The 16,197-nt window shown below is 48.3% G+C and overlaps 2 protein-coding genes across 2 annotated transcripts; one reads left to right on the forward strand and one right to left on the reverse strand.

Moving 5' to 3' along the window:
- Positions 1–10,989: 10,989 nt before the first annotated feature.
- L3040_009514 (uncharacterized protein) lies at positions 10,990–14,036 on the reverse strand (the record flags this gene model as incomplete). The annotated part of the gene is made up of 2 exons (XM_007293372.2): positions 10,990–13,305; positions 13,371–14,036. 2 exons carry the CDS (start codon positions 14,034–14,036, stop codon positions 10,990–10,992), a joined length of 2,982 nt encoding a protein of 993 aa, XP_007293434.2.
- A 1,288-nt stretch (positions 14,037–15,324) lies between these two features.
- L3040_009515 (uncharacterized protein) lies at positions 15,325–16,058 on the forward strand (the record flags this gene model as incomplete). The annotated part of the gene is made up of 2 exons (XM_066155991.1): positions 15,325–15,517; positions 15,796–16,058. 2 exons carry the CDS (start codon positions 15,325–15,327, stop codon positions 16,056–16,058), a joined length of 456 nt encoding a protein of 151 aa, XP_066010261.1.
- Positions 16,059–16,197: the final 139 nt, after the last annotated feature.

The following is a 16,197-nucleotide window of genomic DNA, read 5'->3' on the forward strand; positions in this document are numbered from 1 at the left end:
TCACTCACTACAAACACCCTCTCAACAAGTCCTCCTGCCTTCGGCACAGGTCGGTGGGTGGGTGCTCCTCTTCAATTCCTCTCCGGATCTTCCCACCCAAACACCCCCCCCCCCCCCCCCCCCTCTTTGATCTTGGAACATGACGGCTCTGAGCCGTCTCGCCACCGAAACCAGTGTACGTACCGGTAGTCTGTCCCTAGGAGGAAGCAGCTCTCGCCGCGCACCTGCACTCGCTACCATGGAACCCCAAAGGCGGTCCCGATTCCCAGCAGCACCAAGCCCTCATTCCCTGTACAGTAAGTACTACCGGTACGTACTACTACCTGGTACTACGTACCTTGTTGTGTCGACAGGTGTTCATCCGTACAGTAAGTACAGTAGTGACGGCGCAGGGATCTGTAATGAAATCCGCCAAGTATAGTACCGTACTAGGTACCTACGTACCAGAGTGCACAGTTCCCCCCGAGGGGAGGGGACGGGATCTGTGCCAGGGACGGGATTTGAATGATTCAGAGGGTGACAGGGCTGGGGAATCACTTGAATCGGGAAGGTTTATTTGAAGGATTGGTAGTACGTAGTACTTAGTACGGAGGTAGGGCTGTGGGTACGGGTACGGGTACTGAGACTACTTTTTTAAACTTCCTCGAAACTGATGTCGGAGGTGCTACTACTACTCCGTACCTTTTGTACTCGGTATGAGTCAGTGCTTGGGCGCTTCCGGCTAAGTCGGCATGCTACCACACGTCCTGTACTTGTACGACTTACCACTACGTAGTAAGTACAGGCTTCCTCTCCTCCTTCCCTCCTTCTTCTTATTTGGCGAATTCCTCTTCACCGGGGTCTGGGAATGTCAACCGCAACCTTAAACATCATGGGCCGTGTTTGCATTCTTCGTGATCTCGGTACCCGTTGCCCTACGGATCCTGATTTGGAGTAGCGGCATATCAGTCGATTGAGTTGCATTTCGAGTCCGGGCGGGAAGCATCAAGCAGTATTTAGCGAGATGGCAGATCATTAGAGTTAACGGTATTTCAGACCCAACGAAGGTCCATCCTGGGAGCAAAGCTTGCTGTCTCTCGACGGAGTACGACGTAGTACGACGTAGGACTACAAGTACTAGTACGTAGGTACGTACCGGTAGTACGACGTACAATACGGTAGTAAGTACGTAGTAGTAGTATTAGTACCTATCAACCCCGTCAAGCACAAGCCCACCCACCAACGACATCCTTCAACGACGGACAGCATAAACCCTTCTGGCGCTCAACTCTTGGTACGTAGTATGTGGATCCCTCTGCCTCCCGGCTCGTCCGAACAACCTCAGAGGTTACCACCCAGCAAGTGGCAAAACAAGACCGATGCTTCACGAATCTCGCTCGCAAACTCTCAGAAGAGTCTACCGGTATTCATACTACGTACATTCATCCCGACCGGGAGTTGGATTCCCCAGCGGGACTTGGGGCGACACGGCATGGCGCGAGCACGCACGCATCCCGACACTCTCCCCAGCAAGCATCCATCTGGTGCGGTGCAACGCCTCCTCGGCCCTAATTGCGAATGGCTCCCTCGATGCATCCCTCACTTGGCCTTGCTTGCTTGCCACGGCACTTGGCGGGGGCAGCGGGCAGCGGGCAGACGCTCAGATCGAGTGTTGATACCGGTACAGTAGAGGAAGTACGAGGCTGGTCGAGATGATGGGTAAGATGGATTGTCGCTTCGATCCGGCCGATCATCTGAAGCACCTGGAAGAGAGCAACACGATCCGACCCGTACGTTTCCTCTCAGACCTGCTCTGCTACCTGCTCTCCGGGCATCCCTAGAGCCCGAAGTCCCCCGACCGGAACTCTCCCCTCGTCTCCTCTCGTCTCGTTTCGTTTCGTCTCGTCTCACAAGCTCGCTTTCGTCGGCTTTCAGTCCTCGAGGACCCTGACATCCAATCCCTCTCTCCATCTCCTCCATACATACATCCACCCCCCTCGACTCCGCCTGAAGGCCGTACCGATGACTTGCCCCGATCCATCGTACGGCACTCGGCCTTCGCACCACATATGTACTCTACCCATCTCTCCGCATCGTCAGTCCAACGCCTCCTACTCGCTATCGTGCATCCGAGAAGCCCGAGCCAACGAGCCTGGACAACCACGTATCACCCTATCCAACTTGCACCCCACCTCGGTGTCTAGGTGTCACGTCAAAAAGGCAAGCCTAGTCCCCGTCCCCGTCCAACGTCCCACGACACCTGCCCCGACCCGTCGGGAACCCACGGGCGATCGCTGGCGCTTCGCTTCGCTTCGCTTCCATCCCTCCCTCTGCTCACGCGGCCCGGCCCTGTCCCAGATGCCCTACCGGAAGAAAGAGGCGTAAGCGTTCCTTTTCCGTTCCCGATATGAATCTTGATCATACATCTGTGCGTCAGTACGCGCTGTACGGAGTGTGTCCGCTGTCCTGCACATCACAACAAGCCTCGCTTCTCTCCCTCGTCTGCAAACACGAGACCGGACGCGGCTGTTGTGTGTGTCTGGCCGGAGCTTGGAAGACGAGACGAGAGGAGAGGATGAACCCGAACCCCGAACCGTGCTTTTGTCGCGAGTTCGGAGAATACTGGGGCCCTGATCTCTTATTCTCTAACCGCGCTTCGTTTTCGGAACCTGCCGGTTGGAGATTGACGACATGATGATGAGAGCATGTCCGGGATCCTGGGATTCAGTGGCTGGGCCGGGCTTCGTATCCGTATTGAAGATTGAGGTAGGGGTGTATATCTTTTTTGCCCTCGATTGATTGCTGTCGAGTACTGCTTCAACATGGAGAAGCCTCTCGAATAAGCCTCTCTTCAGCTGCCTCTCCTCGCCCTTCTCTCCTCTCCTTTCTCTTCTCTCTTTTCTCTTCCCTCTTTTCTGTTCTCTCCTTGGTCTTCTTTCTTCAATCTTCTCTTTTCATCTTCTCCCTTTGATCTTCCTCTTTTCTGAATATCCATACCAGACCTCGAGTCACACCTCCAATTTTCGCTAGTCAGTCAGGCCAGCCCCAGCTCCAGCTCCACAAACCACTGCCACAAACCTCACCCACAGATCCAGATTCAGCCACAGCACGGAGACATCAGGCCACTCCTCAACCTGCATGCCGTGCAACCCTTTCACGTACGCCTACCCCTCCTCCCCCTTCAGCCTCCGCTCGGCTCCACGCCACACAATACTATCCATAAGCGAACGGCTCCCTCCCACGCACGCCTACTGCCCTACCTCCCTACCTGTCTCATTCTCAGCCTCAGCCACCACTCCAACCCAAGCCTCAGTCTCATCCAGTCTCGGCTCTAACCTCCATCTCAGCCTCAGCCCAGCGGGGAAGCAAGCATTGCACCGGCCAGTTTTCCGCATATCCCCCGTGTGTGAATGAATACACACTCCTGGCTCCCCCGCTCCCTCCCGCTCTTGCGTATGATTTTCGACTTACATGATATGCTCACTCCCACCTTCCGTCTCTGTTCCTGTCTCCGTCTCTCGTCTTTCTCTTTGTTTCCGCTCTACTCTGCCTTGCCCAGATCCGCTCTTCTCTACTTCGCATCACACTGCACTAGCCGGCTCTGATATCACCTGGTCTCCCCTCCTCTGCTCCCCTTAAGTAGCGCGATTGCCAAGCAACCACGAACACACTATCTCTCGCCATCACATAATCACATACACATACATCTAAACTCCCCGCGGGACCCCCTCCTGGAGCGACGCAATGCTCTTCTGCTTTCGGGTTGTGAATCGGCCTCTCTGCGGAACGACACAGCTGACTAACTAGCACACTATCATTTCCACAGGGAGGGGGAAAAAATTAACGCTGCTGCTTCTCGCTATGTTCCTTTTTTTAGATCTTACCCTTGCGCTACCTGCGGAGTGTACGCGGGGTTGTAGGGTTGGGTTTTTAGATTGGTTGTTTGTGGTGGCATATTATTACACGGAGTTACTACGTCGCAGGCGTAAGTATTACCCCTCGAGGGTAGGGAAAACAGGGGGTTTAAAGTGGAAACTAAACTTTTAAGCCACCCTCGAGGGGTAATACTTAGGCCTGTACCGTGGTACTTGGGAGGTGCGTTAGTCGGACTTGTTATTATTATTATTATTGTTGTTGTTGTTGTTATTATTATTATCATTGTTATTACTATTATTATTATTATTATTATTATTATTGTTATTATTATTATCATCATCATCATCATCATCATAATCACTATCATTATAAGTTTATATATAGCTATATATATATATGCCTCCTTATTTACACTTCTCTCTCTACCCTTCCTCCTCCCTTCCCCATAAAGAAGAAACACTAAACCTCGCTCTTAAACAACCAACCAACCAACCAACCAACGCCCACCTACTACGTATCTCTTCTCAAAGCTTCTCCAAGCCCAGCCCCACCCAAAAGGCTAGCATCGCCAAGTACGTACGTTAGTACCGGTAAATCAACTACCTACCGGTACCTACCTACTTAACTACCCCATCTCTCCCCATCTACCGGTACATCGCACTCTCCCACCTCTCGTTTAAAATGAAAAATAAAAAATGAAAAATGAAAAATGAAAAATGAAAAATGAAAAAAAAAAATGAAAAAATGAAAAAATGAAAAAAATGAAAAAAATGAAAAAATGAAAAAATGAAAAAATGAAAAAATGAAAAAATGAAAAAATGAAAAAATGAAAAAATGAAAAAATGAAAAAATGAAAAAATGAAAAAATGAAAAAATGAAAAAATGAAAAAATGAAAAAATGAAAAAATGAAAAAATGAAAAAATGAAAAAATGAAAAAATGAAAAAATGAAAAAATGAAAAAATGAAAAAATGAAAAAATGAAAAAATGAAAAAATGAAAAAATGAAAAAATGAAAAAAATGAAAAAAATGAAAAAATGAAAAAATGAAAAAATGAAAAAAATGAAAAAAATGAAAAAAATGAAAAAAATGAAAAAATTGAAAAATAGGTGAGTTGGAAAGTTGATGGGTTTTTATTTATATGTATGTGTGTGTATATGTGTGTGTGTACGTGTGAGTGTGTATGTATGTACGTGTGAGTGTGTATATATGTATATATATATAAAACAACCAAAGACAAAAACAAGTAAAGAACAAATCAAGATGAAAAATCTCTCCCCCGCGCGCGCGCGCGCGAGCCCACGGAAAACATTCTTGCCGAGCGGCTCGATCGGCTTTCTCCCCCCCCCCATCCATCCGAGAAGTCGGATCTTCTCTCTCTCTCTCTCTTTTTCCGGAAGGGAAGAAAGTTTGGGGGGTTGGTACCGTACCTACGTACGTAGTTTAGCTGAAGGTGTAGGTGTAGGTGTTTATTTATAGGTTGGTTGCTTGCTCGCTTGGTTGATTGGTTGATCGCCCGATATCCGAATTGGATTTAAGATTTAAATCTTCCGTAGGAACCGCAGGAAGGAAGATAAGGGGGATCTAGGTACGGTAATCAATACGTACTACTGGCATTTGAGTTTGGTGGGTGAGATTGAGCTGGGTGGGAAGCCTAGGTGGTAGTAGTAGTACTTAGAGGTGAAGGGAACCTTGTCTTGGTTTTTTGACGCTTAGGTCAGGTCAGGTCAGGTCAGGGTGAAGGGGTTGAGAAAGGCGGGGGGTGGTGGGTGGGGGTGGGGGTGGGGGTGGGGGGATAACCTAGGTACTAGTACTACTAGTACTACTACCGGTAGCTGTGCGATGGTTGTGGGGTGGTAAGGTAGGTAGGTTTTTTTTATTTTAGTTAAATACAATGGAAGTAGGATGGTACTTAGTCGTCGGCTCGCTTAGATAGGTAGGTAGGTAGGTAGGCCTCCTTACATAGGTAGGTACATTCTTTTTATTTTGGTAGAGTCTTGGTCGGCCTGGACGATGGCGGATCGGATGCGGAGGCGGGGTTTTCGTGTATATATATATATATATATTATAGCCATTACTAAGTATTACAGCTATAAAGTATCTACATGCATGATTAATCTGCGAGTATACTTTTTTTTTCCGAGAAATCTAAAATCGGCTTACCCGATAAAGTATTCGACTATCGATTATTATTTTTTACTAGAATTTGACTCGTTTCTTGCCCTCCGCAATAAAACCGTTTGAATCTCTATTACTATTATTATTATTATTATTATTATTATTAGGATCGAAGCTATCGCTATCGATATTCACACTAAGAAAAGGAAAACAAAAGTCTGGCTTTGAAAATATGGTTTTTGATAATATCGATTGTACGACTAATTATCAAACCATCGCTACCGAGAAAAAAGGATCAAGTTGAAAGAGGAGTTGGTCGAGCAATACTTTCCTTACGAGGCCGCAAAACTTGACGCTTGCGAGGTTGTTCATAGCAATCATGAAAATCGCTTTCGCATCGAGGGATTAGAAGAAGTACGCATGAAACCGTCGTCGTAAACAATTGAGCCTGCAGTAAAGCGTTCTCGGATCCTCCTTGTACCGGTACGCTCGCGCTCAGCTTTGCGCACATCGGCTCTTCTGCGATACGATACGGTACTCAGCATCTCTCTCCTCTCTCTAGAGTAGAGCTTGTTAGCGAGTCGTTGTTGTTCTGCGGCAGAGTCGAGATCCGGTGGCAGTGGACTACTTGGTTGGGCGGGGCTTTCGTACTGGGAAAATCCTTGGAAGGTTCTTTGAAGAGATGCGTTTTTTAGGATACGGTTGAGTTGTAAGGTACAAAAGGTGATGTCGTGAATTGTACCATGGTACAGGCCTAGGTATTACCCCTCGAGGGTGCCTCGAAAAGTGTAGTTCCCACTTTAAACCCCCTGGTTACCCTACCCTACCCTACCCTCGAGGGGTAATACTGTAGGTACTCACGCCTGGGACGCAGTATTTTGTATGCAGAATTAAATAAATAGTAAGGTGGAGAAATCCGCATCGCTTACGCTGACTAGGACTGAAAGGATGTAAGGAGGCCTACCTAAGCGAGCCGACGATTAGTGGGCTCTTACGTAGTAGATTGGCTCAAGGGGATGTTCTTGACTGCGGAGAAGGAGGAGCTTAGTAAGGATTTCTAAAGGGCTTAATCGGTAAGTAGGTACGTAAGTAGGTAGATAAGTAGCTGTTTTTTTTTCTTCTATGAATGAGGATTAAAAAAGGGTTATTGAATTGACTTTCTCATTTACGTTTATGATATCTCTATGCTTACGTAGTATCTAGGTATATATATAAATAAATATACGCTCACATGCATATATATAAATACAAACAAACAAGCACCTATCCACCTATCTTCTTACTGGACCCCGTTTTCCTTTTATTAAAATCGGAATCGGGCTCCCCCCCCCCCCTGTTCTTCCCTCCCTCCTTCCCGCTTCTGTTTCCGACGATCATACGCAGAGAACCGAGAAGAAAAATGCTGAAGGTCATGTTTTATTTATTGCGAAGTGGGTGTCAAGGGTAGGAATACGAGCTTAAGATTAACTTCAGATCGAGATGAATCTCGAGCTCACGTCGAAGCTATAATTAGATTTCATATGGGTCTCGAATGATGTTCTTTTTTAAGCATTAGAAATAGGGGCTATATATTGATGGAGGTAAAGATGGATGGATAGATACGGTGGTTAGAAGGAGAAGGAGAGAGGGAAGTAATGTACTTTATGCAGAAAGCTGGGTTTTGCGTGATTTTGTTCTTGTTTTGATAGACAAGGAGATGGGATGAGATGATGTTAGTTGACAAGAAATGGATAAATGGATGTTTGTGTGTTCATTCATATTCTTATTTTCTTGCTTAATTTGACCCGGACTTGATGTAACATAATAATATAATAATGCTTTAATTTAAGAGTTACCTAAGCAAGCTACGATGTAATTTTTTTTTTAGAAGACTTAATATAGTAGTGCGCTGCTTGTTTACCTGCGGGCTCTTAAGGGGCTACGATTCTCTACCTGTACGAGGTGCCCCCTACGAACCTTGAGCCTTCTTTCCTGCGGCAAAGAAAGTTTGGAGAGCCGAAATTGAATCAAAGTAGCTTTTCGAAGAGATTTTCTTTTACCGGCGATCCGAACAGAGGGGTCGCTCTTCAATGGTCCACTAAAGCTCATCTATAGTTCGCGTAAATCTCCACCTTTATCAAGAACAACCACCATGTCTACTACAAGCACACTACCCTCGAGTTTCAACAATTTATTCTTATTATGGCAGGTTGTAGTTGTTGTAGTTATGGTAATTGTTATAGTTAAAAATGTAGAAAGAAAATAAAAGGAAAGCTATATGAGTATTAGTAGAGGAAGTTGAGGCTTAATCTCGTGTCGCTTAAATTTGTATTATGAACATAATTTAAAAGTGAATGAATGAGTCACCCCGACTATTAGTTTTTCAAATAGCAATTGTATTATTAATTTAATTATCACTTTAACGGAATCTATTAAATAGATTATTAGTTGTAATGATTGAATATGCATTGCATATAAGGGTGTCGATAATAGTAAAAAGTTAAAGTTTAGATTTAAAATTTTACGCGAACTATGGACGAGCTCTAGCGTACAACGGATGAGGTTGTTCCTGGATCCGAACGAGCCTTCTTTTCTTACCTCGATTACCCCGCCGATTACGATCTATACTTGACGGGCATACCGATTGAAAATACCAAGAGGATTTGCGATAACAAGGGAACGGGGTGAAAGAGATAGAAGAGGGCTTAAGACGATCTACGATATTGCGCTTTCGAAAAAGCCACTTGACTGATTCCGGTCCGGCCTCGAATCATCTCGACAATCGATACCGATATAGGTTACTTACGCTATAACTTGCTCTTTAAGTTTTTCCTCCGACGAAGATATATCTTTCTTAAGATCTATCTTATTCTTAAAAAAAAAAAAAGCGCAATCGATAACAATTGCGCTATACCAACTTGAATTGCTTCGAAAAGTTACAAAGGTTATGCGATACCGCCTGATTAAAGACCTGGGGTTATTTGAAAGAGAGCTTTTTTTTAACGTGGTTTTTACTTGGATTAGATAATACTTTATATATAACTTCTTTATTGAGCACGTCGCCGTACCTTATAGAAGGTCTTAAGGTCTAAGCATTGCGTTTTGGATACTCGCCTGACGTTAATAAACACAATATCAACAACAACAACAACAACAACAACAACAACAACCTGCGGGCTCTTGTTACTCGAGCTCGAGAGCCGAGGAAACGTAGAAGCTGACTTGGTAGTTGTAAATGCCAATCTGGTATACGCCTACAACAAACTCTTCCTACACCAACCTTATCAATACATTATACTGTAGATGGGTTTATACCTAAACAGTGAAGCTAAGCGAACCGACTCGATCCTCTTTGATATGAGGTAGGTGGAACCGCGTCTGATCCACAACCTCAAGCCATCAAACCTCTACAAGAAAGATATTTGCGAACAAGCAATAGCTGCAGCAGGCCAGCAGTAAATTCCTGATTACTCTGCTGCATACCAGAGCAACCTACCTATCCCCCTTCCTCGAGCGCTTACCTTCCAAACTCCCCTTTCAGAGCTCCCCCAACTCACCGCCGCACTCCACACGACCAGCGACCTGAAGACGGGATGAAGAATGGAAGAGTAAAAGACCGCGAGCCCTCGTCTGAAAGCTCTCCGCCTTTGAAAGCCCCCGTTTCTGTGATCCGACAACGATTTGAAAGACACCGCCCTCGTCTGCCATTCTCACGAGCGCAACCTCCTCTAGGCTGATGCTTGATGCAAGCTTGAATCACCTCTTTACCAGCGCTTCATTGATCATCAAGCTATCTCAGAGCTGCAAGTGGCAAGGCGCTACGATTCTTAACTCAGCTATAGGCTTTCATGTGCAACGCGCCATAGGCAATATTAGTACCGTGGCGAAGTGGAAGCTGCTAGCGACAACAACAGCAGCGACAGCAGCAGCAGCACGACTAAAAAGCTTGCTGCTAAGGAAGCTAGCTGACAGAACGGCTCGTTATCACAACCTCAACAGGGGCAAGGGTATATATACATACTACATACATCCGACCTGCAAGCTCACCCAAACCCAAACCCAAACCCTACCCAGCCTAATCCATACATGAACTCGATATGTTCCTGTATACCGTATACTGATTATACCGGCTATACAGTCCCAGCCGCATCGTCGCCGCCGCCGCTGCTGCTGCTGCTGCTGCTGCTGCTGCTAGCGTTCGAAGAAGAAAGCCAGAAGAAAGCGAGAAAACACAAGCAGAAGATAAGCAGAACCGTACAAGAAAACCCCCTCCCCCTTCTCAAAAAAAAAAAAAAAAAAAAAACACACACAAAGCCCAAACCCAGTCGTCACCTACAGTAGCCGCACGTTAAAAGTCCGTAAATCTTCCCCCCCTTTTTTTTTTTGCCGATGCCATGATGTCAATATCAACAAACGGTGAGCACCCACCAGATCCCCAGATCCCCAGATCCCCATATTCCAAATCGCGCGTACCTCCGGCGGGCGGAAAAAAAAAAGAAGGAAAAAAGAAAGAAAAAAAAGAAAAGAAAAGAAAAGAAAAGAAAAGAAAAGAAAAGAAAAAGGAAAAGGGGGGACAGCAGGATAGATTAGACTACGGTAGATTGGTATTCTAATTCTATTTCATTCATTTTCGCATCACGCCGTCTTGATGCGGTTCCGGTAAAATGGAATCGCGGAACGGAATTATACCTATCTATGTATATATATATATATAAGCGCTCTTGCTGTATGACTCTTCGAATAATCGCTTACATGTATATATATATATTTTCACATTAAATCTTAATCAACGTCAAAGGCTGCACGTAGAAAAGACCAATGGTTTCTGACTTCTATCGAATATATTAGGATATATAGGAATGTATAGATATATAGATATATATATATATATATATATACTACCTCCCAGGCGTAATAATTACGGCCTGAGGGTTAGGAAACTAGGGGGCTCCAAGTTGGAAATTAAACTTTTGTGCCACCCTCAGGCGGTAATCATTAGGGCTGTACGGTGCCTTGTTACACGACGTGCTTTGTGCGCTTAGTTTAGCGGCCCCATGAACCCACCCCCTCCACCACAGCCTGGTAGGGATGGCCCATTTGGTCCACACCAAGAAGAAGGACCGTCTCCGAGAATTCTTCGAGCGAGATCCCGGACGTCTTCCATTTTACCAGCCATCTTGTGGTCAAGGACTGACAGTGCGATCCTGAGCATCTGTTGTTCATCATCGTCCACGTACTTGAAAAAGACATTCTGTTTCGGCATCGGGGGTGCTGCATAGGGATGTATTTGCTGCTCTTGATGCTGTGGATGCTGGTGCTTAAAGGTCACCGCTACCGTGCCAGCACGTTCCGCGGGCGGAAGTAGACAGACAAGCGTAGTATCTCCCCAAAAAGTTGTCGTGGTGGCTATCGAGTCTCCGAACATAACCTCCAAACCTGCACAAAATCCGCTACCAAGACATGTGACTTCGATTCCACCAGATTTTGGGCCTTCTTGGGGAACCAGCTTGTGGATCGTGGGCGGTCGACGGGGATTAAGAGCCAATGGAACCCCAGAGAGCCCATTCGCTACAGCCTGAGCAATCCGGGCTTGATGATTCTGGTAAGCCTGAACAGTACCCCTCATGCCATTGCTGGGACTCGGGACCCTGCTCGGATGTGCCGAAGCAGGTGTAGAATACAGTTGATGCATAGCCAGGTTCTCCATGGATTGGGATCTGTTGCCGTTGGAGAAGAACGCCTGTTCGTGGCCATTGGGAGTTGGAGGGCCAGTGTGGTATTGTCGAGGTATGGTAGAAATCGTAGTAGGGGGCTGAGGGTGATAATGCTGTTGATCAGTGAGTGTGAAGGTGGAAAAGTTTGGGGTGAAAGGTGATGGTGCTGAAGAGGTGTTTGCGCTCGAGGGGCCCGTAGGCGGCCCTTGTCCAACGGCGATATCTCCAGTCTCGAGTCTGGTCATGACCAGCCCACTAGGAACCTTGTTTGAACCGCTGGGCTTTCTCTTCTTGGCCGTTCGGCCATGTGGTAACGAGGGAGAGGTCGGCCGGGACATGTTGCGCGGTGTTGCGCTTACTGAATTCGCCTGCGAGACGTGGGAGGATGGGGCAACGCCAGGCGGCAGAGGAGGGGGAAACTGCATATGAAAATTGCTTTGCATACCCTGCGAGTCCGGGTTCGACTGAGAGAGGCGGAACGGAGGTAGATTTCCGGGTGGAGCCGCGGACAGGTCGAAAGGAGGGTCGGCAGAGAATGGTCCAGGTCCCGAGAACATCTGCCCATCAGATTCGTTTGCCATCTGAGGCATGTTGTGGGTTTTGTGGTCATCGGTAATCATAATGGAGGAAGTGATTGTCTGGGCGATCACGCGACCCTGGTAATCCTTGAGCGTAAATATCACCTGAAACCCAACCTTCTCATTCTGGTGCCGGCAGTAGCATGCAATACGCATAGGAATGTCCACCTGCATCGATCCCTCCGCGAAGAAAGGTTCTGGCCGGTTTCCAGTCGCCTCCGCGAGGGGCTGCTGACTCGTGGGTGCTTGCCATTCCTTGACCTCATGGGTATTGAAGACGATCACACGTTTGGCTTCGTCCCTATGCCAGGATTCCTCCTCCTCGACTTTCTTGACCTTCTTTCGGGCTGCCCGCTTCCTCTCTCGGGTTATGCACCCTGGGCAGATATCGACATCGCCACCGTTCGAGGGCTTGTTCTCGTCATCCTCATCCGCTCCGCTCTCGCCCGGTGAGGACTCCACCTGGACCGAGGGAGCCCGTCCCGAGGCAGCTCGCTCAAAAGCACGCCGCCTGTTCTCTGGGTTCGCCATTGCACTGGACAAGACCAATTTGACATCCAACTCAAGAGTGTCCGGGGATCTGGCTGGTGTCGGCTTGGCCAGAAGCTTGGGCTTGGATATGCAGTGGGTGGGTAGGTGCACTTTGGTAACGCCAGCCGGGACATTGCTGATGACCATTGTGATGGGGATCTGCGTCTCTACACGAGACTTCAAGGGAGTAGGGTGAATAGTCAAGAGTGGCTCGAGCGGCGGCGGGGCCATGTGAGCAGGTGGCTGATACAGAGACATTTCGGGCATGGGATGTGGATTGAGTGCCCGTTGCATGGTGGCCGATGGGCCATTGTTGAAGCCGCCGAGCCCGGCTGCCCATCCTGGATGCTGAATAGGACCACTCGTCATGTGCGGCGCATTCATGAAATTCACCGTATTTCCTGGGGAGGGCGAGTTATTGAAGAAGGCTGCGGGAGAGGATTCCTGGCTCCTCGTAACCATGGCTGGCGGGGAAGCTTCCCTGGACCCTGCGGTCGTAAGACCATTCATGGACTGCGTTATCGAGTGTTGCTAGGAATATGTCAGCACCCACGCACGATGAGGGTTCGTGAGCGCGGTATGATTGATTCTCTTACCGAGTTTCTCTTGCTGTGATGCGTGGATTTGGACTTCAACATGGGCGACTGCCGCCTCCTTGGTCTGTCCTCCTGGCCCGATGCCATCTCTGGTGAATCAACCGGACCCATTGCGAAGGGACTCGGACTGCTGGCAGCACTATCGAAATCGAAAACTTTCTCCATCGCCTTGTCGATAAAATCGAAGTTGCCCATGGCCGCAGGATTGATTGTCCCGTCAAACCCGCTGTATATTTTTGCATCGTGTGACACAGTGCCCTCCTCGAACTTCCAATCCACCATATCTGCGTCGGCCATCATCACATCGTCGGCTGAAGTCAGCGCTGACCCTGACGAGTCCGAGCTGGACCGGGACTTGCGCTTAGATCCCGAAAACGCGGCGGACGTGTCCTGGAACACGGCCGCCGGGGACATAGGCTGGGGCGCGGAACGGGACGGTTGCGGCGTCGTTTCCAGCAGAGAGTTCTGAACGGGCAGTAGTTGGCTTTTCTGATCCACCGTATCGGGAGTTCCAAAATTCGGCAGGAACTGGGAATTGTCCGTCACCAGGTCCTCGGCGAAGAAGAGGCCGGGGCTGTTCTCGAGGTTGGAATTGAAGAACTCGAAATCGGGATCCGCATCGATGCCCCCCAACATGTTGGCGTCAGGCTCTGTGTTCATCGGCATGCCCCTTTGCGGACGTTTCCTTTTGCTGTTCGAATCCCCCATCCCGGAAATTGGTCCGGACTGGAATGTTTCGGTGATTCTGGCACGTATCTCTCTCTACTCGTCGTCTTCGGAATGATGAATTGATCGGCAGGAGTTGAATTCCGCAGGCTCGAAATCTTGGCGGGGGGGGGGATGGTGTACCGGTAGTATGGCAACTGTCACTTCTCTTAATGATGATGATAATGTATGTAGTAGGTATAACCCTTCACCAGCTCATTGTCGATCGATCTTTCCCTCGATCTGTCGGTCTGTCGGTCTATCGGTAAGGAGAGTGAGCAGAACGAACCGGACACGGCTACCGTCAGATGGGTAGCAGAAGCGGGCGGCGCTGGGGATGCAGCGAGTTGTAATATATGATAATTTGGGCCTGTCGTGCCTTTCATTGCTCGGGTCAGTCTGCCAGCAATTGCGAAGGAGGGAGAGGGAGGAGGGGGGGTGGGGGGGGGGATGGGGGGGGGGGGGGGGGGGGGGAGATGCAAAAGAAAGCAAGGGCCGAGACAAGAGGTAGAGAGGTCAAGCAAGATTCCGAGATTCTGGGGTGGGCGAGGGGGGGTGGATGGGGGGAGGGTTATTATCGATTATAAAAAAGAAAAAGCTGTCGGAGTCGGAACGGAGGGTGGGGACGGAGACGAGGAAGGGGCGGCAGTTGATTGGTTGAGCGGTGGGTGGAGGGTGGTAGGCTAGGCTAGCAAGATAGAGAGAGAGTTAGATAGTCGTCGGTATGGATGGGATGGTATGGATAGGTAGTTGCAATTAATAGGCTGCATACCAGTAGAAGTCTTTCTTTAGTTTAGTCTCTGGCCCATTGATCAATCCAGGGCAATTGACAACCATTGACAAGACTAGATGACATGTAGCAGCAGCAGCATCTGTTTCCTGTTCTGATTGTGAGTGCAGTCGGTCGGTCGGGAAGGACTGGACTGGACTGGACTGGACGAAAAGCTCAAATCCAATGCAAAAAGCGTGATGTGATGTCTGTGGGTAGACAGGATTCATGGACATCTCGGAATTGCATGGATGAGACATGGAGATCCTCCCGTTGGCCACCAGAACAGGGATAGTGATTATGCAGGGCTCAAAAACGGTCCCGCTGAAGAGGTGGGCCACCACTCCACTCCCCTCCACTCCCCTCCACTCCCCCCCCCACTCCCACCCCACTCCACTCCACTCCACTCCCACTACTGTACGGAGTACATCCCACTAAGTTGCTACGACCATTACTACGACAGACCTAGACTTACTCATCATGGGTATTTACAACCACAACAACCACGACAACCACGACAACCACAACAACAACCACAACAACCACAACAACCACAACAACCACAACAACCATAACAACCACAACAACAACAACATCACTACTATCAACATCACCATCATTCATCGTCTCGTAGAAGATTCCATAGCCGCGGAATTGCTCGTCCCGATAACAGGTATGTACCTACGCTCTACCTCCTCACTGCGAAAAACCTGCATTACGTGTCGAGTTTCTCCTCGTCTCGCTTGCCGCTACTGCAACACCACACAAGCATTCCACCCACCCCCGATCCATACTTATACCACTCGTGACATATACATCTACTCAGCAAGGTAGGACGTAGGTACGACTGACTACCTACTGACCCATAGTCAGTATAGTCAGTATACTATAATATACTACAATATACTACTTCTGGATTAACCTACCACTGACTTATTACCTTGTTACTAGATTCTTCTCCGACTAGAAGTACTACGACCCAGACTATTTATTATTCGACCGTACGACCACCATCCTTCGGCCTGTACTTCCCCCGTCCTAAATCCGCCTTATCAGCTCCGACCGGCCGAGCCACCTGGCCCCTCATTCGGTACAGTACCGAGTCTGGGCCTGGCCCCGGAGAAATTGACATTCCATACCTGCATTTCCAATTACGTATCCCGTTTAAGAGTCTCGGCTTGAACCTACCCGCTTATCGGTTTGCGTGCTCATAATGAGACCCTTGATCGAAAAGAGAATGGAAAGGAAAAACATGACAATTTCAATCGAGTTTGCCATTGAGACCAGAACAGCTAGCTAATGAATGAGCTGAGAGCCAGCGTGCTGAGAGCCAGCCAGTCCACGCCTCGCGCC

This window comes from Drepanopeziza brunnea (assembly GCF_022702325.1).
Source record: "Drepanopeziza brunnea f. sp. 'multigermtubi' strain 214-2 chromosome Unknown ctg19, whole genome shotgun sequence".
NCBI classification, from domain to species: domain Eukaryota; kingdom Fungi; phylum Ascomycota; class Leotiomycetes; order Helotiales; family Drepanopezizaceae; genus Drepanopeziza; species Drepanopeziza brunnea.